This window comes from Phycodurus eques, chromosome 4, assembly GCF_024500275.1.
Source record: "Phycodurus eques isolate BA_2022a chromosome 4, UOR_Pequ_1.1, whole genome shotgun sequence".
Taxonomy (NCBI): Eukaryota; Metazoa; Chordata; class Actinopteri; order Syngnathiformes; family Syngnathidae; genus Phycodurus; species Phycodurus eques.
The window spans coordinates 33260290-33286985 of NC_084528.1; the positions used below are offsets into that span (position 1 = coordinate 33260290).

At 47.5% G+C, this 26696-nt stretch overlaps 1 protein-coding gene across 4 annotated transcripts in view; it reads right to left on the bottom strand.

Moving 5' to 3' along the window:
• arhgap5 (Rho GTPase activating protein 5) overlaps positions 1-26696 on the bottom strand; it is a 44582-nt gene that overhangs the window by 3591 nt on the left and 14295 nt on the right. For 3 of the 4 annotated variants that reach the window (XM_061675403.1, XM_061675406.1, XM_061675405.1), the window contains exons 2-6: positions 21192-25091; positions 17032-17185; positions 3621-3698; positions 1370-1501; positions 131-236 (exon numbers count right to left, since the gene is read on the bottom strand). In XM_061675403.1, the coding sequence (XP_061531387.1) occupies positions 131-236; positions 1370-1501; positions 3621-3698; positions 17032-17185; positions 21192-24914 (4193 nt within the window). In that variant the 5' untranslated portion in view covers positions 24915-25091. Of the gene's footprint in view, positions 1-130; positions 237-1369; positions 1502-3620; positions 3699-17031; positions 17186-21191; positions 25092-26696 lie in introns of those variants that run through there. The other variant, XR_009768484.1, reaches the window with a different exon arrangement.

The following is a 26696-nucleotide window of genomic DNA, read 5'->3' on the forward strand; positions in this document are numbered from 1 at the left end:
TATTTCTTCCTGTAACATTGACGATAACGTTCGCTTGTGCTGTGTTCTCTGTGGTGTGTCAAATTTACAAGACCTATTTCAACTATCCATGCAGGCAACTGCAATCCATTTAGTTTGAGTTTGTTGTTACCTGTTGAGGTGCGTGATGATGTATTTGAAGACGTGATAGTTGACCGGGGGAAACTTCTTGACGATTTCCTTGAGGACCTGCAGACGCTCCACGTAGTCCACCATTTCTGGCGCACACGCACACACACGCACACGCACACACGACAAGATGAAAGGTGCTCACGTACTTCGCAGCCGGGGAAGCGACGAGCTCGTCCTGGATCGCGACTTCGTGGCGCTCAAACACATTTCTCTAAACTCGAAAATGATTCCTTCTAGAGAGATTTTTGTTCTTAATCAATGAATTAAATAAAACGTGAAATGAATATGTAAAATTGTCATTTTCATCAGAATCTGTGTATTATTTACAATTGGTCAATTACCCAATCATTTAATAAAATACGCACAACATTTTACTCATATTTTTCATGTTATTATATAGCATAAATAAATGAACCAATAAATAAAATATTAGGGCTGTCAAAGTTGAAGCGTTAACTTTTGCTTAATCACAAAACAACTAGCGCATTAATCATGCATTAACTCCGATGAATCACACAATTTCTTCTGAAGAGATCTGAAATGCGGCGCAGGTCGCCGTAAGGTCAGTGATCGGTGACGCCGACCTGTGTGCTCGGCGACAAATTTCGCTTCAAAGGTCACCCCGATGGCACTTTCCAGAAAAATAAAAGTCATATTCATGTAGCGGGACGCTGAACTCTCTCTTCAGCCGAGCAAAACATCTTTCAAACACCAGCAACCAACGCAAAATGTGCACCTGGGATTAATCGAGGTTCATCAAAATTCAAGTGTGATTAATCCGATTATATAAACTGATCAATTGACACCTTTATAAAACACATAAATACAATAAATGGTAAATGTAATTTATGTGCTACATTGTTAATGTTACAAATTATTTACCATAGAGCAATAAAAAAATGATTACTATTATTATATAATCAAAGAAAAAATGTGAACTGCATTATAAAATTGTAAAGGGATTTGGGGGTTTGTTTTCTTTTTATTAATTATTGACAACAAAACAATTCATCAATTACGGGATAAAATAAATGAAATACATGTTCCATTTTAATTGTGTTATTTCCAATAAATCAATAAAAAATATATATTTACTTTGAACAAAACAATGAATTGTTAAATGAATGAATATTTTTTCATTTTATTTTTGCCAATAAAATCAAGGACTTCGTAATATTGGACTGAGTCAATAGTTGCGGAAGCGCCAGCCAGTTCTTACTTGCGGCCTCCGCCAGTTCGGGATGGAGGCTGTACGGGATGAGCGGCTCGGGCAGGTCGGCGAAGAACGCCTTCAGCGCTCCGGCCGCCGCGTTGATGGCCACGTCCAGCGCCACGAAGTCCACGCTCAGATCTAAAGCGCACACAAACGCACAAAACCCATCAAAAAGGCATTTTGCGGGCGGGGCCAGTGATCAACTCCCAAACCGTCCAATTTCAATCGATTGCTCTGAAAAACAAACTAAGATACATTTTGGGGACTAAATCATCTTATTGACTATATATAATGTATCTTTTTCATTAATCTATTTACACACATGGACAAAACTGTTGCTACGCCTCTCAATGAAAGAAATCCTACAGTGGGCGCAGAAATAACTTGAATCTGCTGAACGAAAATGAACCAATAAAAATCATACATTGCTTTTGAATTGTGGTTGAAGAGAATTATTTGAAAAAACAAAGTCATGAAACAGGCCTGGACAAAAATGATGGGAGCCTTAACTTCATATTTTGTTGAGGCTGCAATCACAGGATTTTTGTAACTTTGGACTTGTGCACCTGTCAGCAGCTATTTTGGCCCGCTCTCCAAGAGCAAACTGCTCCACTTGTCTCAGGTTTGAAGGGTGCTTTCTCCAGATGCCATGTTTCAGCTCCTTCCGCGGACGTTCAACGGGATTTCGATCAGGGCTAATCGAAGGCCGCTTCAGAATAGTCCTAGGTTTGCCTGTTTTTAGCTGTGTTTTGGCTCGTGATCCCGTTGCAAGATCCGTGCCCTGCGACTGAGACCTACCTTTCATTTGTCTCCAATACCTTGATAGTCTTGAGAGTTCATTGTACCCTGCACAGATTCAAGACACCCTGTGCCAGATGTAGTAAAGGAGCCCCAGAACATAACAGATGCTCCTTTCACAGTAGGGACAGTGTTCTTTTCTTGCTTGTAGGCTTCATTTTTTATCTGTGAACATAGAGCTGATGAGCCTTGCAGGTCAAAAAGTTCCAGTTTTGTCTCATCTGTCTATAGGACATTCCTTCCTGAAGCTTTGTGGCTTGTTAACAAGCAGTTTTGCGAATTCCAGCCTGGCTTTTTGATGATTTCTTTTCAACAGTGGCGACCTCCTCGGTAGTCTCCCATGAAGCCCACTTTGGCTCAAACGAAGACAAATGTGGCGATCTGACACTGATGCCCCTTGACCTTGAGGTTCGCCTTGAATTTCTTTGGAGGTCGTTCTGGGCTCTTTTGTTACCATTCATATCCTTCTCTTCAATTCTCCCCCTGCGGCCACGTCCAGGGAGGTTGGCTCCAGTTCCGTGGATGTTCAATTTCAGAATACTATGTGCAACTGTAGCCACAGTAACATCAAGCTGCTTGGAGATGGTCTTATAGCCTTTAGTTTTAATGTGCTTGTCTAGATCTCCTGAGGCAACTTTCTCCTTTGTTTCCTCCGGTCCACGTTTAGTGTGGTACACACCATGTCACCCACCAAACAGCACAGTGTTGACTTGTCAGCCTTCAAAGAGAGCGACTGACTGATTATAAGTTTGAAGAGATATGCTAATTTGCGGACACACCGCTCCTTGATGGAACATTTCCTTAGGGTCAAATTATTTTCAATCTTTTCTAGGGGTACCATCATCCAACAATGATGTGCTCTTCCACTAGAGGACAGAAGGTTCGCAACCAACCTGTTGGCCTTCAGGAAACCAAACATTTCCCACCAGGGAGATTCGTTTCAGGTAAAATAAAAATTTAAAAAATGTGCCGAGGCTCAACAATGTCTCTGACACTGACTGGCGACTAGTCTGTTTGTCTAGCTTTCAAATATATATAAACTATTGATATTCTCAACAGCTGACAGGAAGGGGACAAATGTGAAGCTTGACAAAGACACACAGGAGAGGACCAGTGAGGAAGACGAGGACAAAAGGAGGACAGCTGTCACACAATCTCATACACACACACACACACGTCTTAGGTCGGAATGTGTCACGTTCACATACAACACTGACACCGCATGTGTCTTGAAGAAGAAGAATCACCTTTCATTGTCATGAACATGCATGCATGCAGACGAAATTTGTTCTGTGCATTTAACCCGTCACAGTGAACACATACGCATGTGAGCGGAACACACTGGAGCAGGGGGCAGCCGAAGCGCCCGCGGAGCATTTCGGGGTATCGGTGTCTCGCTCAAGGACACCGCGGCCGTGAGTCCGGGGGATGTTGGCGGATGGTCCGGTCGGGGTCTTACCTTGGTCAAACTGCTTCTGGATGTTGTCCTGGTCAGTCTTATTGCCACTGACGCGGTACAAGCCTTCGGTGGTTAAACCTGACAACACATACACACACACACACCACATCAAAGTCATCATCATCTCCAACTCACAAAGTGCACACTCAAGCAAAGATGAGTTGATGTCCCTTCCTCTGCTCTGCCTTGTCGTGTGTCGTGTGTGCATAACATTTGACTGTGATCTCCTTGCGCACGCGCACACGCAGTGATGACACGTTGGCGGTTTTGTGTGAGCTGCTACTTGAGATAACAAATTTTTATGACAGCTTTGTTGGTTTGTCTAAGCTCGTCGAAGAATTTCATTTGGTGCATTTGTGAAGGATCAAAAATAACAATTCATTCTTAAAATAATCCCTCGTGTCAAATCTAAAAACAATAATTCATATTGAACAATTGCGCAGCGAGGGCTCGGACGACCCCTCCTGGAAGCCGTCACCTTACCGTGGTGGAGGGTCCCAATGATCCGAGGAGCCAAGTTCTCTGGGGCTTTACGCCCCTGGTAGGGTCACCCATGGCAAACAGGTCCTAGTTGAGGGACCAGACAAAGCACGGCTAAAAGACCCCTATGATGAAAAATATTCATGGATTGAGGTTTCCCTTGCCCGGGCAGAGGCCATAGGGGTCGGATGCAGTGCGAGCTGGGCGGTGGCCGAAGGCAGGGACCTTGGCGATCCGATACCCGGCTACGGAAGCTGGCTCTGGGGACGTGGAATGTCACCTCTCTAGCAGGGAAGGAGTCCGAGCTGGTGTGTGAGGTTGAGAAGTTTCGAATAGATGTGGTCGGGCTCGCCTCCACACACAGCTTGGGCTCTGGTACCAGTTCGATGATCGACTTTGTGGTCGTGTCATCGGAATTTGCGGCCACATGTCTTGGACACTTGGGTGAAGAGAGGGGCGGAGCTGTCAACTGATCACCACCTGGTGGTGAGTTGGCTCCGATGGTCGGGGAAGATGCCGGTCCGACGTGGCAGGCCCAAATGGATTGTGAGGGTCTGCTGGGAACGTCTGGCGGAATCCCCTGTCAGAAGGAGTTTCAACTCCCGCCTCCGACAGAACTTTGCTCACGAGGCGGGGGACATCGAGTCCGAGTGGACCATGGGTACCTGAAGGGTACCGGCTGGCCAAGCGGAATGCAGCTTTGGTGGTTGCTGAAGCAAAAACCCGGGCATGGGAGGAGTTCAGTGAGGCCATGGAGAAAGACTTCCGGACTGCTTCGAGGAAATTCTGGTCCACCATCCGGTGTATCAGGAGGGGGAAGCAGTGCACCATCAACACTGTGTATAGTGGGGATGGGGCGCTGCTGACCTCGACTCGGGACGCCGTGAGCCGGTGGGGAGAATACTTCGAAGACCTCCTCAATTCCACCGACACGCCTTCCCATGAGGGAGCAGAGCCTGGGTTCTCTGAGGTGGGCTCTCCTATCTCTGGGGTTGAGGTCACCGAGGTGGTTAAAAAGCTCCTTGGCGGAAAGGCCCCGGGGGTGGATGAGATTCTCCCGGAGTTCCTCAAGGCTCTGGATGTTGTGGGGCTGTCCCGGTTGACACGCCTCTGCAACATCGCCTGGACATCGGGGACAGTGCCTCTGGATTGGGTGGTGGTCCCCTTTTAAGAAGGGGGACCGGAGTCTCTGTTCCAAATACAGGGTGATCACACTCCTCAGCCTCCCTGGTAAGGTCTATTCAGGGGTGCTGGAGAGGAGGGTCCGTCGGGAAGTTGATTCTCAGATTCAGGAGGCGCAGTGTGGTTTTCGTCCTGGCCGTGGAACAGTGGACCAGCTCTACACCCTCGGCAGGGTCCTCGAGGGTGCATGGGAGTTCGCCCAACCAGTCTACATGTGTTTTGTGGACTTGGAGAAGGCGTTCGTGAGATCCTTCCCCAAGTGGAGGAGTTCAAGTATCTTGGGGTCTTGTTCACGAGTGAGGGAAGAACGGAACGGGAGATCAACAGGCGGATCGGTGCGGCGTCTCCAGCGATGCGGACTTTGTATCGGTCCGTTGTGGTAAAGAAGGAGCTAAGCCGAAAGGCGAAGCTCTCGATTTACCGGTCGATCTTCGTTCCTACCCTCACCAAATGTCATGAACTGTGGGTCGTGACCGAAAGAACAAGATCCCGGATACGAGCGGCCGAAATGAGTTTCCTCCGCAGGGTGTCCGGGCTCTCCCTTAGAGATAGGGTGAGAAGCTCGGTCATCCGGGAGGATCTCAGAGTAGAGCCGCTGATCCTCCGCATTGAGAGGAGCCAGATGAGGTGCCTGGGGCATCTGATTCGGATGCCTCCCGGACGCCTCCCTGGTCAGGTGTTCCGGGCACGTCCCACCGGGAGGAGACCCCGGGGACGACCCAGGACACGCTGGAGAGACTACGTCCTTCGGCTGGCCCGGGAACGCCTCGGGATCCCCCTGGAAGAGCTGGATGAAGTGGCTGGGGAGAGGGAAGTCTGGGCGTCCCTGCTAAAGCTACTGCCCCCGCGACCCGACCCGGATAAGCGGTAGAAAATGGATGGATGGATAAAAAAATCACTTGAGCTGAGCGCTAGAGTGCGATGGCCCTTTTGGACATTTATAAGCTTCACACGATCAGGATTTTTGGGGCAGATCACAGAGTTTAAAAAAACGATAACCATGAGAAATCTTCAGGTGTGCCGTGGGAAATTCAAAAATTTTACTTAGCTGCTCAAAAAAACATTTCATTTACAATAAATAATGTAGGCGGCACGGTGACCGACTGGTTAGAGCGTCAGCCTCACAGTTCTGAGGACCCGGGTTCAATCCCCGGCCCCGGCTGAGCGGAGTTTGCATGTTCTCCCCGTGCCTGCGTGGGTTTTCTCCGGGCACTCCGGTTTCCTCCCACATCCCAAAAACATGCATCAATTGGAGACTCTAAATTGCCCGTAGGTGTGACTGTGAGTGCGAAAGGTTGTTTGTTTTTATGTGCCCTGCGATTGGCTGGCAACCAGTTCAGGGTGTACCCCGCCTCCTGCCCCATGAGAGCTGGGATAGGCTCCAGCACGCCCACGACCCAGTGAGGAGAAGCGGCTCAGAAAATGGCTGGATAAATAATGTATCTTTGTTCCTCTATTTATGCCAGTGTGACATAGTGACAGACAGAACAAATGGATGGTCTTCTGTTAGATGGCAGGAAGTATATACAGTAATTACTGTGCATCTACTTCTTGTGACATTTTTGTTTGTTGGTGTGCCGTGAGATTTTCCAGTAGTCAAATATGTGCCTTCGCTCCATAAAGGTTGGAAATCACTGCTCTAGTCTGGTCATGTATTCTAATCAGTGAGGTCAAACCAACATTACAACATGACAGAAATAATGGGTGCTAACTTACTGTAGTTGAATTACTTTATTGTAATTAAATGACTACACACACCCCGAAACTTTAGAGCATGATTCAACAGAACGCCAGCATGTTTACGCACAACCGTTAGTGCTAGCACTAGCTTGCTCGGCTTGCGAGCCGTATCATGTTTGAAGTACGTGAACATACATCAAGCAAGCCTTAAACGAACTCTCCTGTCCTGAGCACCGGTGACCACCAACACACGTTTTTCCCCATTTTGTCCTTATAATACAAAGTCGACGCGCTCCAGTCTTGTTGTTGTCGCCACGGTAACGAGTGTATCCGGTCGCATTTGAGTTGACAGGATAAAGCCCAGTGATCGTAAAAGACGGATGCGGTGGTATCGGAATACAAGATTTTACTGCAGTAGTCTGACATAGTGTAATCGTGAAAGACCAAATTTGTCTTGTAGTCTGATCCACGCATTACGTGTTGTCTGTATCAGACCGCCGACATGTTTTTTATTTTTAAATAACTTTATTGGCCTTCAGATATTTCCAAAACTACGTCAAGACGCGCGACAAGGCGAAAAATAAACTAGCTTTTGGATTAAAATATACTGTGCACGATGGCGACGCGGAGTAAATGTCTTTTGCGCAGCCGATCATCGGCGAATTATGACATTAAAGCCGATCAGCATAAAATGCTAAATATCGGCCGATACCGAATCGGTGTAAAGTCTAGTTATTATAATTGATTTGTTTGTTCAATATGTATTACTGAGGTCTAACAGCTGATAAATTGTTCTTAATCCCCCTCAATGTACCAAAACAATTTAGGAGAATTGAGCAGCCATTTTTAGTTCTTTTCACTCTTGCGAGAGTGCCAATTTGCGAGAATGTGATGAATGTTCACCAGTTCCTGCCCGTTTGATTTACTCAGAACATCAAACAGTATAATTGAGCTTTATTGAGACTCAGAGTTGATCAATCGAACAGAACAAAGTTTCTCGAAGGGAGCGAGAAACAAAGACAAAGAGTGTTGCATGGGGCTGTAGTGATAGCACAGGACAAAGACAGGAGAAGCAGCATGCAGGACCAGGGTCGTGAACCCGACTGTACAACTGAAGTGTGGTGGCATTCATTATGTGAATTATAAAAGTCTACAGGACGAGAGTATAAGTGAGGGGATACACAAGCGATTTGCATATCAGAATCAGAATCATCTTTATTTGCCAAGTATGTCCAAAAAACACACAAGGAATTTGTCTCCGGTAGTTGGAGCCGCTCGAGTACGACAACAGACGGTCAATTGACAGAGAACACTTTGGAGACAGAAAGACATTGACAAAAAACAGTCACTGAGCAATAAAGGGGTAATAGTTATCTGGGAATGCCGGTACATTTTATGTATTTATTTTTTTTGACAATTGTGCAAAAAATGCAGAGTCCTCTCGCACTTACAGCAGTTCGAATGACTAATATTGCAATAGTCCGGTGCAATGACCATTGTGCAAAGGGCGCCGAGACTTCAAGCGAGTAGTACGCTCTGATGTGCGTCCTCCTTAGCTTGGCGAAGCTGCTTAAGTTTGGCAGTGAACCACGGCTTGTTGTTGTTGTTGAATGTGCGAAATGACTTTGTTGGCACACAAACCTCTTCACAGAAACTGATATAGGATGTGACAGTGTCCGTCTATTCGTCCAGACTGCCAGCTGAATTTTCAAAGACACTCCAGTCTGTGCCGTCTAAGCAGCTTTGAAGTTCCATCTTGGCTTCATTGGTCCACTTTTTCACTGTTTTCACTGAAGGCTTCGCGCATTTAAGTTCTTGCCTGTACGTCGGTATTAAGTGAATTAAGCAGTGATCAGACGAGCCCAGGGCGGCACGAAGTTTGGCACGGTATGCGTTATTTAGCGTAGTATAGCAGTGGTCCAAAATTTTATTTTCCCTGGTAGGACAGTCGATGTGCCGCTTGTATTTAGGGCGTTCGTGGTTGAGTTTAGCTTTGTTAAAGTCCCCGAGAATAATGAGGGGTGAGTCCGGGTGTTTCTTTTCCCCATTTCGTTGACTTGTTCGGCGAGCGTTAGCAGTGCTGCGTTGGTGTTAGCTTGAGGCGGGATGTGCACGCCAGCCAGAATGAATGATGCGAACTCACGCGGCGAGTAGAATGGCTTACAGTTCAAAAACCACGACTCCAGTGTGTGCTGAGCTCCGTGACGTCCGTACACCATTTTTAGTTGATATAGAAGCATATCTCGCCGCCTTTTGTTTTCCCCGATGTCGCGGTCTGCTCAGTGAAGACGGAAGCCGGAAAGCATGACGGCGCCATCGGGTACAGCGTCGCAGAGCCAGGTCTCCGTAAAGCACATGGCGGCGGAACGTCGAAGTCTTTACTGGTCTTTAACAGGAGATGAAGCTCGTCCATTTATTTCGGTAGTGAGCGTACATTCACTAGGTGGATCGACGGGAACGGCAATCTGTATCCTCTCTTGCGGAGTTTCACCTGGATGCCGGCTCGCTTCCCTCTGTGGCGTCGCCTCCGCCTCCATGCGCCGAAAACCGCGGACGCCGCCCCGGTAAGTAACTCGGGGAAAAAAACTGAGCGGATTTGCGAAAATTGGTGGAAGAAAGTCCGGAGTAGCCTCCTTGATGGTTAGCAAGTCTCCCCTTGTGTAAGTGAGTCGTGTAATGTCTCCAAAGACGAACCAAAAACACAAAAACAATACTAGAGAGCGCGTAACCGAGGCGACCACACTGGTAGGCGCCATCTTGGCTGCAATTCATGAGTTATTTGTCGCAGTAAGTGCGTGACCCCACACCCAGTGAAAGAGTCCTAGGAGTGTGTCCCTGCGGATACATGCAAGTGAATTGATACCGTTTTACATGTACAAAGACTTACAGAAGTGTCCTGTAATTGCTGTGGCCGCACCGCGGAGGCCGAGGACCCCACCCGATCAATCGAGGGGCGGGATCGGGCCCAGGGGTCCACCTGAGAGGCCCCACTGAGGCGCCCCGACATCCGGCCATCTAGTGGGGGCCGCAGGGCCCCCCCGAGTGGTGTGGTGCATTAAAATCTGGAGACGTCAGTGAGCCGAGGGGGTGGGGGCAGGGCTGCCAGGCACTACTGCCTAACAGCCAAACTCCGCCCCACCCACAACCCACCGCCTCCCAGAGGTAGGTGGTGCATCAAAACATGGGGAGTGTGTGTGATGCATTTAAAATCCAGGGGGGCAGGCAGGGCGGAGGGGCAGGGTGCACGGACCGGGAAACAGCAGACGTTCTGAAACCCGATCCGACACCCTCCCGATCCCATACCAGTACCCCAGGAACCCTTTGAGATGTGTATGTGCCGGATGTGTTTAGTGAGAAAAATATTTCCCGGGAATGGTGTGAGTGTGTGCTAAGTGAGTGATTAAGAGGCATGGCTCCTGCAGGTCGGGCGCATTAGGCCGGACAACCACCCACGAAGAGGGCCATCCCTTTCAGACCCGCAGCACCAATCCCCATACCCCCACCCCCCGCCCCCCCACTACCCGCCCTTGAGCGTGGGAGGTGGATCCGTTTATCACATCTTAAACTCTTCAGGGAAGGTTTAGCAGTGTGTTTATGACAATTTTTTCAGAAGCACATTTGTGAGGTCACACACTGATGTTGGACGAGAAAGCTTGGCTCGCAGTCTCCGCTCTAATTCATCCAAAAGTCTTCTATCGACTCGAGGTCAGGACTCCGTTAAGGCCAGTCAAGTTCATCCACACCAAATTCCGTCATTCGTGTCTTTATGGACCTTGCTTTGTGCATTGGTGCAAAGCCATGTTAGAACAGGAAGGAGCCACCTCCAAACCGTTCCCACAAAGTTGGAAATTATCCAAAATATATAAATACAGGACATCTGAATGCTTCAGCACACCAAGATATTTTGTACAGTCAAACAGTTTTCGGATTCCCCATCCTGTTCCAGCAGATCTGTGCACCAGTGCACAGAGCAAGGTCCATAAAGACACGGATGAGAGAATTTGGTGTGGATGAACTGGACTGGCCTGCACAGAGTTCTGCCTTCCACCCCATAGAAAACCTTTGGGTTGATTTGGAGTGGAGAGTGAGCCAGGCCTTCTTGTCCAACATCAGTGTGTGACCTCACAAATGCGTTTCTGGAAAAGTGAGCAAAAATTCCCATAAATTCCCATTTCCTGAACGCCTTCCCAGAAGAGCTGAAGCTGTTATAACTGCAGAGGGTGGGACCAACATCATATAAACCATTAACGTATTAACCATATGGCTATCGCTTCAAATCATATGTGAATCAAGGCAGGTGAGCAAATACTTTTGGCAATATCGGGTATGTTTGTCAGTGTTACCAATTCAAGTTGCTGATTTTAATTTGGTAGTGTTCGTCTTTGTCTTGAATCATTTTGGGTGTGTTCATGTACACTATATATCCTTTGTATATCAATGATCTTATTTCAGATTTGGGCTTTTCTTGAGGCTGACTTCATCAAACACGCCGACTGGGCCGGTACAAAGTTCCGAAATAAATACGACGAAATCGACACATTCTTGCTTTTTACACCAAATATTTTGGGTTTTAGCTGCCAAAATGGATCGAACCATTTTTCGCACTGCGCATATTTTTTGCACGTCAGGTTTACAAACTTCCATCACGGCCAGAATAGAAATAGAAATACGTACCGAGATTTGTTATACAAATGGCTTTCGCTGTGGAGGCTGCCGCAGTGTGCCGTTCCAAGTCAAATTAGCCGGTTTATGCAAGAAACCACACTCTAATTTCAGTACTTATCCAATTATATGATGACTTTTCGGGGCCAGTAGTAGATCCGCCTGGGCCACCAGAACTTGGTTCACGGTGGCCGCACCATCCTCAAAATACTCAAACTAAATGATTTGAACGCTTCAATTCGACTGGATTTCGGCTTCAAGAATATCAAGTCAGCAACGTGTCACACTCCATTGGCACTGTGGCATTTTTGTCCGCTTACGTGCCGGCGGCACGCGGCTGACCGCGTTCACGCAGCGAGTCGTGATACGATCGGATGTTGTTTGGCTCGTCTAAATGAGCCCAAAAATCTCCCTTTGGCAACAATGTGACGCACTTCCTGCCTCGGAGGCTATTTTGGGCGCACTGACAACATCTGCGCTCTCGAGGCGAGCAACGCTGCAACGCCGTCGTCATAAAGTCATCACCCGCTATATCGTGCTTCCTCATTAACTCCACCGCTAGATCGCGGTTACTTTTTAAAAGATCGGTTTCATGGGTATTAGGGCTGTTCACCTTCAAATCGTTTTAGAATCGATTATCCTATTGACTATTCTATCCATCCATTTTCTGAACTTCTTATCCTCACTGGAGTGATCGCCCCCCGCAAAAATATAAATAAAGAACATAAAAATCAACCTTTTCTTTTAAAGGTCACTTTTAAAAGAACATTCAACTGGGAGTGACGAAAGCACGCCCTTTCTCTTCGTCTTCTTTTCCTCAAAGTGATGTTATATAATAATCTCCCATTTCTTCACAGCGAGAATGAGAGCCGGTGCTAAGGAATCCTTGAAAAAGTGTCTTTTAAAACATGAAATGTGTTCAAAATGTGGGTGGGGTAAAGTATAAAAAATGGTTTTGATATGGTGTCCACATGGCGGATTTCATGTTTGGCAGGTTTCGCCCGCAATAACCTGGGTGGCGGGGGGTGTCACGTTTAAGTCTCGCTTTCATTACTCTCACCACTTCACGCTCGGGTCAGCTACAAGAAGATGCGACACACTTTTCAAGCTGCTCGGAGCCATCAAATATCTCACACTCTACCGGGGCAGATTACGGTGCTGCCATGGCAACCGGGATGTAAAGAAGCTCCAGAAGGTTTGCGGCGTAACCGTGGTGATAAATGGAGTGAATATAAAAGACGGCGGTCAGCTGGAATGCCAACAATAAACCAGCAGACACAAACACATTAATTGATTTGGTTTTTTGGTTTTTTTTTTTTTTTATTCCCAAGGGCTTTTCCGGTCAGGAATTAAGGATGAAAAAGCGCAGACGCAAACATAAAAGAAAAACGCCAACGTTGGCTGGCAGAAAAAAAGAATGGAGGAAATTCCCGCTCCCGATTCCCACACGACATTTGCCGTCCTCGTCTCGACTGCAACAAGAGCTAACCACAACACATGAAAAGCGGGTACAGTGGCGCCTTGAGATACAAGTGACACCATTTGGCATTTTTTCCAGATACGAACCTAACCTTTTCATTTTGGCTCAGACTCGAGAACTGCCGCCTCAAGAAAGGCCTCGCTAGCCTAATGCTAATTAGCAACTATGTTGCGGCGCTTTGACCCTTAAAGCAACGAACTGAACACAAACGGTGCAGCAGCAGACAGATGTAGACAGACAATATACCAGCACTCACAGGGTGCAAGTGAACTCACGTCACATCACAACTATTTGGCAAACAGTGAACAGAACAGTCCGCTAGCTTATTGCGAATATGAATGGAAAATGTCACTGACATGCAACTGAACAATTTTTTTGTTTTGGTTTTTTAAATCAGAATTGTCATTATTGTTGTTGTTATAATTTCCTTGTTTCCTTATTAAATAGTTTTTTTTTCTGAAATAAAGAATGAAGTAAGTCAAGCTAACAGCATCGACAGTCACAATTTTTTAACCCTTTGAGCGACAGAAATACAAAACGGTGCAACAACACATGTTGACAGGTTAGAGCAGTGATTCCCAAGCAGTGTGCCGTGGCACATTAGTGTGCCGTGAGAGCTCTTCTGGTGTGCCGCGGGAAGTTATCAAATTTCACTTAATTGGTCAAAATATCAACCAGTTCAGGGTGTACCCCGCCTCCTGCCCGATGACAGCTGGGATAGCTCAATAAAGGTTGGGAATCACTGGGTTAGCGTGCACAACACATTGATTGAGCGTGGTCATAGCAATGTGTTTGTGCGTCCTGCGATGTGCCAACCGCGGCACCATGCCTTCAAATTGTTTTTTGATTCGCGTTATTTTTGTTCCACCTAGGGGAGAGCGTCAAAAAGACCCGGAATTAGCAAGTACCGCTGTCGCACGGAAAACAGTGAGTAATGTATTCGGCCGCCATGGCCTGTATGCACGCTCGTCACGCAAGACCCCATTGCTGGAAAAAAAAAAAAAAGCATGTCAAAGCTCATTTCATGGTGTAGTGGTACACTCGCCTGAGTTTGGTGCGGGCAGCGTGGGTTCAGTTCCCACTCAGTGACGGTGTGAATGTGAGTGCGAACGGTTGTCCGTGTCTATGTGTGCCCTGCGACCAGTTCAGGGTGTAGTCCGACTTTCGCCCGAAGTCAGCTGGGATAGGCTCCGGCGCCCCGCGACCTAACCAGGATAAGCGGAGCTGAAAATGGATGGATGGATGAAGCTCATTTCAAGTTTGCTCAACAACATTTGGACAAGCTAGTTAAATACTGTGAGAATATAGTCTGGTCTGACGAGAGCAAAATTGAACTGTTTGGATGCCATAATTCTTCACATTATTGAAGGAAGGATGAATGGCTAAACGTACCGAGACATTCTTGGCAAAAATCTGATGCCATCTACGAGGATGCTGAAAATGAAACGAGGGTGGACATTACACCGGGAGAATGATCCAAAACATACTGCCGAGGAAACTCTCAATTGGTTTCCAAGAAAAAAAATAAAGATGCTAGAATCGGCCAGCCAATCACCTGACTTGAATCCAATCGAAAATCTATGGAAAGAACTGAAACTCAAGGTCCATAAAAGACGCCCACGGAACCGTCAAGATTTGAAGACCGCTTGTGTGGCGGAATGGGCCAAAATCACACCAGAGCAATGCATGCGACTAGTTTCTCCATACAGAGGCGTCTTGAAGCTGTCATTGCAAACAAGGCTTTTGTACCAAGTATTCAATAAATACCCCTTGCCCTGTTCAATACTTTTTCCCTGAGTCATTTCACATTATTAAACAACTTAATTTCTGAGCGGATTTGTTCTACTTTCTTTGCATGTAGGGTTACTTGCGTTGTTCCAAACATCTGGTGAAATGTTCATGTCAATAGCACCTTTGGAAATATATGTAGCGAGAAAAATAGTCACTTGTTAAATACTTATTCCAGCCGCTGTACAAGCAAGAAACGCACCGTGAGCAACGGTGACTCCCCACATCCGTCACTCCATCGACTGCATCATCTTTTCTTATGATGGCGACACACACTTTCTACGACATACCACCGCACATACTCTGTTTATACGATACATATACATCCTCTGTTCAACTTTGAGGTGCCTCAACTTGTCCAACTTCCAACATGTTGGCACTTCTCTCCCTCATAATCGAAATGACAAGCCGAGATTCACCGCCTAATCCTGATGGTCTACTCAAAAGCTGTACTGATCTCCGATCCAAAGCGATGCGACGTCGCCATCTACTGGCGTCTGCTTATCACTACAGTGGTTTACAACTCAATTTACAGACGAGCCGGGCGAGACCCTCCAACACGCCAGGCCGACGAAAAGCGTGCTTGACAAATATATTCGTCGCTTGGATTCCAGTTGCCGAATAGAAACGTCCACTGCGGTCAACGACTTAAGACACCTGAGAACGCTTTGAAACTGTGAACAAAAAATGTATCTCATGTACACAAGAATAGACTTCCTTTCAGGACTGCTGCTGTACACAAAGTAAAGTTTGGCTGAAAAGATCCCAACTTGATGGATGTGAAGACAACATTCCATGTTTACGCACTTCCAACTGCAGCACGACTTCACGCTGGAATCTCCCAGTCATCGGGCTCACAACCCGACGCGCACTCCCAGCATGCGCCGGGGCGGCATCCCCGGCTCCCGCCGCCGTACGCAGTCCGCGACGGGCCGTCGGCTGGTTGACGCAGGCCTCGTACGGATGATTCAAAAGTGACTTCGTATCGATTCCGCAACACACGCAGGCGTTTCTTGGGAGGAGACGCTTAGAAAATATCATCATCATCTAACTATATCTTTGATACACATTCTTGCGTGGTTAACATGCAAGTTATTAATATGCGAAAAGGAAGTATGTGGATCATATGGTCTGCTTAAAAGACCTTTTTTTTGGTACAAAACGTTTTTAAAGTGAATTTACTGTACAAAGACACAAAATGTTATTGAGCTAAGATGCTTAAAAACATCACAACTAACAAATTGAGTATTTTACTTGGTACTAAAACGAAGTAATTCCACTTAGATGATCAAATTCTACAATCCTGTGACATACTAAAAATATGTTTTTGGGTTGAGGACTTTTCATTACAGCCAGCACGGTGAAAAACTGGTTAGCACATCTGCCCCACAGTTATGGGCTGGGGACCAGGGTTCAAATCCCGGCCCCGCCTGTGTGTAGTTTGCATGTTTTCCCCGTGCCCGCGTGGCTTTTCTCCGGCCCCTCCGGTTTCCTCCCCATCCCCAAAACATGCATGCTAGGTTGAATGAATACTCTAAAATGCCCGTGGGTGTGACTGTGAGTGCAAAAGGTTGTTTGTTTCTAGGTGGCCTGCGATTGGCTGGCGACCGGTTGAGGGTGTACCCCGCCTCCCACCCGAAGATAGCTGGGATAGGCGCCAGGAGCCCGCGACCCCAGTGAGGAGAAGCGGTAAAGAAAAATGGATGGATGGATGGATGGACTTTTCATTACATTATACAACAAAAACAAAGGAATTGACCTTGCCGGTCCAATACTTTTGGAGGGGACTGTATTGCCGAGTCAAAAGTCATCAAATTCATGACTCGAGTCTCAGTAACGTTACTCGAGTCCACACATCTGTTAAACATACTCTAAACGCTTATCGTTGCGTATTAAAAAGTGTGCTAACTACTTATCGTTGTGTATCAAAAGTATCTGATTGTGCTAAAATGATGCTAAAACTATCTTCTTGGATATAAAAGTATGCCATTGTGCTATAATGCTTGAGCTTTGATGTTGTGGCGCAACGTGTTCGGACGGCGTGCGGAAAATTCCGGGAGAAGCGGTTCGCACGTAAAAGCCGAGCGGACGGCGCCGCGAAGCAAAAAGGTGAAGAGAGAGAAAAGGACGAGTCCCCACCCGTGCGCTCGATGTAGTCCACACACTTCTCGACGAAGAGCGGGATGGGTCGATCGGGGGCCACCAGGTTGCGCAGCGGCACGCCGAAGTTGTTGCTCTCCCACGTTCTTCGGGTGGGAGGGTACAGCGGCTTGGGCGGCTTCGAAGATTTGGCCTGAACCAAAAAACGTTCGTCAGAACTGGGGAGGCAAAGTCTGCTTTGTTCTTTCTTTCGGCCCGACCAGCATTTACATCAAATAACACAAGTGGAACTTTTTAATCAACATGTTTTTAGTTCAATGGATGCAACCAACATTCTTAATACAAATTTTAAAAAGCTCAACTACATTAATGAAACAATTATGGCATGACTTGATTTGTTTAATTGGAAATCTGTTTTTTTAATCTTTTTTTTTTTTTTTAAATGAAAAGATTTTTGTTTATTTTTTTGTTTATTTTTTAATTTAAAAAAAATCAGGTCCGTTCTAATGATAACAATAATAATCTAATAATTCAGCATTTTCCCTATAAAATTCCATATAATCGTCCAATTAAATGATCTGTTATCTGATTTTCTGAAAAATAAAAAGTTAACATTTTACATTTAAAATGACTTCCAATTTATGTTTTTGAAAAATTGGTTAATTCATTAAATAATAACATGAAAAATTGAAAATGACGAATACGGTGGACCCCCGCATATTTGCTGTTTGGCATTTGCAAATTCACCTGTTAACACATTTTGGGAGAAAGCGACCCTCTAGTTCGCAGAAACACCCTGCTTATGGTGTTTTCTTTTTTAACAATCACCTGCCCTTTTGCAGTTTTTTTTACCTGAGCCCCTACTTATTTGCAGGTTGTTTTTTTTATCTGAACCCAGCCTATTAGTGTTTTTTTTCCTAATTTTTTTTCATGGCAATTTTACTGAGCATCAACCATTTGTGGATTTTTAGGGGTCGACTGTAAACTACTTTACATATTTTACAAATGTTTTTTCCTTTCCTCATCTACAAATGAGCCAGCCCACCTGTCGCTTTCAAAACTCTAATGTGGCGCTTGCGTGGGCACAAAAGCTTGCCCAACCTGGATTATAATGACAATGACGATGAAGGTGAAGTTTAAAAAGAGCAAAGGATGAAGGTGAGAGAATGACTGAAAAGACATCAAGCAGACACAGAATGTGGGACAAAAGAAGAAAAACAAGACGAGGGGAAAAAAACGGAGAATAAAAATGCAAAGACTGGAGACGGACGGACGGGAGGGGGAGGACGGGGAGAAAAAGTTTGAAAAGAAAAAGTGCATCAAAGGCAAGGAAGAAAAGATTGAAGACACGGAGGAATTTTCAAGGAAGAGGAGGAGGAGGAAGATGGTGTCAGCTGAGGAAACGAGGAGGAGGAAGGCAAACCGGGAGCGTATTATGTTTTATGTTAAGTTGGCGGGCGCGATGAAGGCAGCACGGAGGACGACAACGGAGACGCTCCTTTCCCATAACGCATTGCTCTTCTCCGCCTCGCCTACGGCGGCGAGCGCTAAAAAGGCAGGGTGCTTTCGAGGGCGGAGCCATCATCTCGCCGCATCCGAATTTGGCTGATGACGACACACGACAAACAATGTGCTTGTTTTCAAAGCACAACAGGCCAATCTGGGTTTCTGTTGACTTTTGCCGAAACTTCAGCTGGGAGCGACTTGAAGCCTCTTTTTTGCTGGACTGTTCTCTATTTGCCAGGCTGCCAAACAAATTGCCTGTCATGTCCCCCCCCCCCCATTTTACAGTTCTAACGGGCCGGCCCTGTGAGGGAAAGCGGAACCACAATGTGACCTCGACAAAAAAATGTGTTTCCCTGTTGTGGGAGGTGGGGGGAGTGTTGCGTTGCATTGCATTCACTGCCGCCAAAAAGCGCTCATATTTCAAGTTAAGCGGCCAAACCACGGCTCGTAACTTGAAAAAAACGAATAGAGGGCTACTTTGAAACGACAAGGACGACGGCAGATGATCGATCGCAAGGGATTTTAGAGTCTTCAAATAGAGGGCTACTTTTCAATCACACCAGACAGGACAAATTTGCAAAATGTCGGGACATTTACCCCCGCCCCACCCACCCACATCAACAACAGTCGGGGGATTCCTTTCCCACAATGCCGTTGATTCATGACGGCCGTGCGGCGCCCGCGGCAGTTTCTCTAGCCATTTGCACGCTAATAAATGATTGGTCACACACCATTATTTTGCTGACAAATGACGAATGTCAGCGCGCGCACATGAGCAACGCGTTCACGATCACGCTCAACAGGCTTGGAACGGCATCGCCGTCGGCCCCCGAGACTCGACCGCAAGAAAATAGTCTTTTGATGACTAGACACTTCAATTCTAATGGAATAACAAATGAAGAGACTCTGGCACAGCGTCTCGGGGTCTCTTTTGACAGGCTCTCTTGATTCTGTGATGAGGTCGAAAGGGGAAATACGATTTCGCATTGTCTCCAAATATTTGCATCCAATTAAACAACCAACCAGATGTTGGTAATCTCGATTTTGACCCATCGTGTCGTCACAATTCAGCTAATTTACATTACGCTGCAGCCATACTGACTTTCTTCATCCACGACTTGGCAGCTAGGCTGGGCAAAGATCCCGAACCACTTTCATGCAAAAGTCCACAGTCTAACCTCTGAGCCCGTGCTTCCTTTATCCACCTACTGTGCAATATTCAATGAGTCTGTTCTTTTTCAATTCAATTATTTTTCTCCTTGCGTTATTACTGACCGTTTGTTGTTAAGTTTTTCTTTTTCTTTTGTAGATTTTATCTGAACCTGTATTAACTTACAGTATGTCTGCACTGGAGAAGGAGCTGCTTTCAATCTCATTGCATGTACACATTGTTTGTGTATAGTGATAATAAAAGGCATTCATTTCAATTCTACTACACTGGATGAACCGCTACCATGTCAAAGCCAAAAGGTAAGGAGAGCTGCATTGAGTTTTGTCGGATGCACAAATCTGCATGAGCACAACATTTCTGATTGCTTGCTAAAGTTTATTGAACTACAGTGGAGCACTGCATATTTGCGCTTCGTCGTCCACAGATTTTGAGGGGGAATCCATCCCCCAGAATTTGCGGAAACCTCCGCTTAAATGTTCTTCAATGCAATTAAAAAGCCACATCAATTATTCACAAATTTCACTATTGGCTGTAGGGCCCGCTCCTTAGTCCCCGCAAATGGTGGGGGGTCTTCTGTATTTTTAAAAGAGCGCCTGAGCGAGACACACAATTTTGACCATTTGTGTCGTTATGATTTGGCTAACTTACATAAGAGCGCCCTCTACATCAAGTTTCAACACCGATTATTTGGAGCCAGGCTAACAGAATAAACGAACCAGTGGAAGCTTCATTTGAAGTGTGGACTTGAAGGGGTGAGCATCTCCTGCTCTGGAGGAGTTTCACCGTCTCCACTAATGCTTCAAAAACGGCCTACATCTATCTGTTGCTAGTTCCAAAAATAGGATCTTGAGGGCACAGAAAAGTGGCTGAATATCGCAACAAAGCGGCTAAGTTGTTTGCTTCGGCCCCGTCGTCACGGTAACGAAAGCCAGACTCGGCATACTGCATGAGACTGAACCGCCCCACCCCAAAAGCGAGTGAATTCCAGCAGTGTGACAAGTGGATCTTATGTCTGCTGTTATTTATTTATTTTCATTTGTAGCTTTTGACCCAAGAATGTTAGTCATTTCATTAATATAGACCTCAGAAATCTCGTAAATTGTTAAAAAAAATGTCATGTGTCTCTTAACACGGGAGGCTCTTTAAGACAAACCTCTGGTGTTGGCTGACGATGTTTGTACACTTCGTCATCCTGTTGAGCAATTCTAAGGTGTGGTCTCGGAATCACGACGTCAAAATGTGAACAACATGATGAAGATGATGACGATGATGACGTTTAGCTCGCAATTCTAACTGAACCATGAAATGTGCTGGTCCACCGATGGATCAGACACCTTTGCCATTCAGCTCATATACTGTATGAAGCACTTTCACTTACGCAGACTGGACTCACCTTATCTAGATACGAAATGCATGTTGGATCTGTGTTGCTTTTAACCCGTCTAAGCATAAACTACATAAAAACATGCAGACAAAAATAAATAAATAAATAAGTAATGTCGACAAAGAAGACCGGACTCACTTTCTTGGGTTCTTTTGGCGTCTTGGGCGTCTTCTTCTTCTTCTTCATCTTATCTTCCTGCTCGGGGTCGGAGGTGATGGCGGGGTTGTCGATGCCACCCTTCCAGGGGTCTGCGGGAGACAGCAGCGGGTCCTCCTCGCTGCCCCGGTGGGCCCTTCCCTTCTTTTTCTTCTGCGTGGCGGGGCCCGTCTCCTCGCCGTCGCTGTCCGAGTGGAAGCGTCTTTGGTAGGCTTTGGTCTTGCTGAAGAGGATTTTGGAGCGGTGTTTGTACTTGGAGGGCCGGCGTCCGGTCTGAGTCTTGCGATCGTATCCGTTCTCGTCCTCTCCTCCCCCGTGCAGGCCGAACGAGTTTGGGATCTTAACTAGGCGGCGGTGCGTGTCGTCGGGCTCGGCGTAAATGTCGTCGGTGTGGAAGCCCCTGGTCCTCAGCAGGGTGTCTGCGGGGTCTGCATAGTTGTCCGAAGCTTCCACGTCGTTTGAGTGCGTGGCGGGTATGCGCGGCGGGCGGCGGTTGCTTCGCATTCCGGCTTCGATGGTTTTCAGCAAGTTGGGGTCCAATTTTTTCACATTGGGTTTGGATAGAGCCGGCTTGGGTCGAACGGGCGGAGGCACTTTGTGGTTGCGTTCGTTGTCGCCCAAAGGCGTGCTGTGGACCGGGTACACGTTGCCCTCCAGGTCGATACGGTACTTGGTGCGCTCGCTGGGCGTGGGAAGAAGCTGGACGTCGTCGCCTATCGGACTGTACGGCGGAGGGGCTTCGTTGTCGTCGTCGGACTCCGGGTAGTACGTGTTGTAGGCTGGAGAGTGGCTTTGTGGCGAGGTCTGGAAGACTTCTTCACTGGCCCCAGTGGTGCACTCCCTCGACGAGCTGTCAAACAAGAAGGAGCTCTCAATATTTGGTTTCTTCTCCAGCACTTCGTTGAAGAAGGGCGTAAAAACCTCCGTCTGCCGGTGGTACTGCGACAGCGAGTACAGCGCCGTAAACTTGGCAGCGATCTCCGTGGCGATGTGTTCGCCTTCGGTCATCAGCTCCTTGATGGCGTCGTTTTCAAAGAAGTCTGCCTGGCTGTCTGTGATGGCTACCATCTGGACGGGGATCACATCTTGGACCTCGGCCAAAAAGGCGCGCAGCGTCGCCATGGACGCCTTGCGCTTGGCCGAGTAGACCAGGATGTAGCCGTGCACCAGCTCATCTTTGCGGACACCGATGGCCGAGTGGTAGGAGAGGACGGTGACTTGAATCCTCCTCCTGCTGTCCCCGATGATCTTGTCCAGTAGCAGCGTGTTGGCCTGGCCCGGCTGCCCGGCGCTGCAGCAGTGCGACTCCAGAAAAGGCGAGAGAATGAGTTCGACGCTGAAGGGGTCCCAACACATGGCGCACATAACAATCCGGAGGTCGGCCTCCGACAAGTCTTTGATGGAGGGCAGCGGCGCCAGGACATCAAAGTTCTGCTTGAGGCCGTCCAGAACCGCTCGAAGGCCCTGCTTGATCTGGAACTCTGTGAACTTGCGCGGAAAGGCACCGGTTGGAATGTCCACAAAGGTGCACTGGAGCTTATTGGCCAACTGCTGGCCCTGGTGCCGCAGGATAGGTATGTTCTTACACACGCTGTCCCTCTGATTGGCCAGGATGAGGATAAACGGGAGAGGAGGAGAGAACTTCTCTCTCCTGCCCTGGGCGATCTCCGCTCGGATCCTGCCAATGCAATCCCCGATGCAGTTGAGGGACTCGATGGAATTGAAGACGCAGAAGCAGCCGTGCGGCTTGAACGTGGACACCCAGGTGTGACTGAAGAGCAATGTGGAGTTGACGTCCACGGGCAGAAGCTCCATTTCGTAAATTTTGCCATCGAGGGTGTACTCGTCGTCCGTGGACTGAGCTCGAATCTCATTGGCTAGTTCTTGCGAGAGGCCCTCCCTTCCCAGGAGGCAGAGGTTGATCTTGTCTACATTGGCAATGTTGTAGTAGAGGTTCGAGCGGCCGTGGTCCAGCTGAACCAGCCTGTTGGCGAGAACATGCTCCACTGTCAGGTCCACGCAGTTGTGCCCGCTCAGGCAAGTTTCCTTGGTGGGGTGGTAAACGAAGCCGATGTGCTTAAGGAGCAGCGACTCACGGTCCGGGGCCAGTTTCTGTAGTGCCCGGTATCTAGGCTCCTCGTTGAGCACGCTGTGAATTTCACTCATCTTGTCGCAGCTCGGCGTGGCGTTCAGATCCAAGTCGTAGAAGAGCTCGGCGTGCTCAAAAAGCATTTCCTGAAATTCCTCTTTGGCCCGCTCAACTATTTCCTGCTGGTGTCTGCAGTAAACATCCCTCCTATCTGATTCTGTGATGAACTTGGAGGATTCATCCTCCATAACGAAGCACATGACTTCCTCCCAAGGCTGCCCGGCACTGATAAAGTGAACCCTGTCCAGCGTCTTCTTGAACCTCTCCTTCATGTCTCCCCTCCTCTTTTCCGACAGCAGGTGCTGGACGTGGTTGTGGTAAATCCTCTCGCCGTCGGGCGTGCTCAGGAGGTCGAAAGGTATCCGCCGGTCGCTGTTGTCGATGTGGTCCGACTCGTCCCACGGCGTCTGTTCCAGTACCACAAACCAACACTGGAAATCAGAGCGGTTGCGGATGATGCTTTGCGCCTCGGCCCACGTCAGGTGCTCCACCTCATCCAAGCGGCTTATGAGGTTGTTGAGGGTCTTGGGCAGAGTGGTCAGGTACTCCTCTCGCCTCCTCTTGATGTGCTCTTGTTTCAGCTGTGCAATGTGCTTTGTGAACATGCTCCTGCCCTTCCTCGAGCCCTCCAAGGTGACGAACTCTTCATAGTCGGGGTTGCCCTTTGTGTTACTGACCACCGCTTTCCATGTGGTATGGTAATCTCTAACCATCTGCACCATGAGTTTCTCAAATCTTTCCGTCACTGAGGCAACAAGCTGCCTTTGGACTTTATCAGCCTCCAAGTATGGCACCATTTTTGGCTTGCCCCTGGTTTTGTCCAGCTGCTGGATGAGAGCGTTGAAACAGAGCTCCACATTGACGTTGGCGCGCGCCGACGTCTCGACAAGGAGCAAGTTCTTCTTGCTGGCCACAAAAGTGTAAAGGTCCTTCAGGTGCTGATCTACAAACTCATCACATTTGGTGGCAGCGACCACAATGGGTTTCTTTGACCTGGCGATTTGAGAGTAGAGGCCATTGACAAACTTCATTTGGTCATCAAACTTCCTGTTGCAGCCCTTGCTGACATCGATGCAGAGTACAAAGCCGTCAATGTTCAGCTTCCCGTCCGGCATCTGCTTCTGGTCAAAGTCCTGCTCGAGGCCCAGCTGGTCTGTGCAGATATACATGAGCTTTTCGGCAGACTGAAGCTTGGTCGTCGCCGCCCGTTTGCTGTACTGTTGCATGTTGGTGCTCCGGTGCGCCTGAAACGTCTGATCATCGATGAACTCCGTCTGCTCGATGACTTGGATCTTACAGTCCAGTCCCTCGTCCCCCCTGTGGGGAACGTCGCCCCAGTACAGAAAGTGGTCATTGTTCACCACGCGCCCCCCAAAGTCGATTGTGCTCAGCACGGACGTGTGCTCCGAGTAGTAGTCGTCGGCGTCGGGACGCACGTATCTGTTGCACAGGCACGACTTGCCCACGCCGCAGTTTCCCTTGTCTTTCTCCGCCCCGGAGAGGCCAACCACGCTGACGGCGAATGTCGGGGGGCGCGCATCCTTGTTCTTTGCCATTATATCCTCAGGCTCATCGCTGAGTCGCTGGCTGTCAGGAAAAAGCTCAGGATATCATTCCTGTCAGTGGCACGCCAGCGGGTTCATCTTCGGCCTCTGGGAGCGACCGGTCCCACGTTCCCCTCAGATCTTCTTGGAGCTGGCGAACTGCGGCCGGCTTCTCCTCTTATCACCTGCCTGCAAGACACACAATTAGAGCCGGATTAACGCATGCACGCTTTACACGCCAACAATTAGCTGCTTGTTTCTGTCGCCTCTGAGACATAAGCAACAAGTCTGCTCCACTAATATCCCATAAGCATCCCATCACCAAAAAATAGCTGGAACACTTCTGCAGCGCACACACAAAAGCAACAACACTTTCAATGTCACATTTGTGAAATACTATGCCACATATAATTGTTTTTTTTTTTTTTTTTAAAGTTCTCTCACCTGGTTTACTTTACAATAGCGTCCTTTTCACGAAACTACTGTCACCAATGAATTTCCCCAGTGCGGGATCAATTAAATCTTATCCCTCGTATTGAGACAAAATAAATATTTAACGCGTCACCATTTTTCTCACTAAATATATTTCCAAAGGTGCGATTGACATTACATTTTCACCAGATGTTGGGAACAACCCAAGCAATCCATACATACAAAGAAAGAAGAACAAATAACATCAGAAATTAAGTTGTGTGTAGTAATGTGAACTGACACAGGGAAAAAGTGAGGGAAGGGAGGTGCAAAAAGGCATGGAAAGCCAAGAATCGATCAATAATCAAACAGCAATCCAGCCCCTTGTCAGTCCAAATGAATATCAGCTGGTTCAATCCGACTTGATGGCCTACAAAAAGGTCTCATTGCCAAGGTGTGAGTCAAGACACATCTCATGATGGTTTAGAGCAGAGAGCCGTCTCAAGACCATCGCAAACTAATTGTTGCAAAACATAATGGGATTGGTTACACGCGCATATCTAAGCTTCTGAACGATCCAGTGAGCACGGTTGGGGCGATAATACGGAAGTGGAAAGCCAATCGGACCACCATAAATTTGCCTCGATCAGGTGCTCCTCGCAAGATTTCTGACAGAGGAGTGCAAAGAATAATCAGAAGAGTTTTCCAAGAGCCGAGAAGCACCTGTGGAGCGCTTCGAAAAGACCTGAAATTAACAGGGAGTGTTGTCACAAGGAAAACAGTGAGTCATGTACTCCGCCGCCGTGGCCTGTATGCCCGCTCACCACGCAGGACCCCATTGCTGAAAAAAAAGCAAGTCAAACCTCGTTTAAAGTTTGCTGAACAACATTGAGACAAGCCAGTTAAATACTGGGAGAATGTAGTCTCGTCTGATGAGAGCAAAAATGAACTGTTTAGATGTCATCATGTACACCACGTTTGGAGGAGAAATGGCATCACCCTAAAAACACAATACCAACAGTCAAGTTCGGAGGTGGGAACATGGGGGCTGCTTTTCAACAAATGGTACTGGTAAACCTGACATTATTGAAGGAAGGATGAATGGGAAAACGTACCGAGACATTCTTGACAAGTCTGGTGCCGTTTACGAGGATGATGAAAAAGAAACTAGGGTGGACATTTCAGCATGATCGTGATCCAAAACATACTGCCAGAAAATCTCAGTTGGTTTCCAAGAAAAAAAATAAAGCTGCTAGAATGGCCCAGCCAATCACCTGACTTGAGTCCAATGGAAAATCTATGGAAAGAGCTGAAATTCATGGTCCATAAAAGAAGCCCACGGAACCTTCACGATTTGAAGCCTGCTTGTGTGGAGGAATGGGC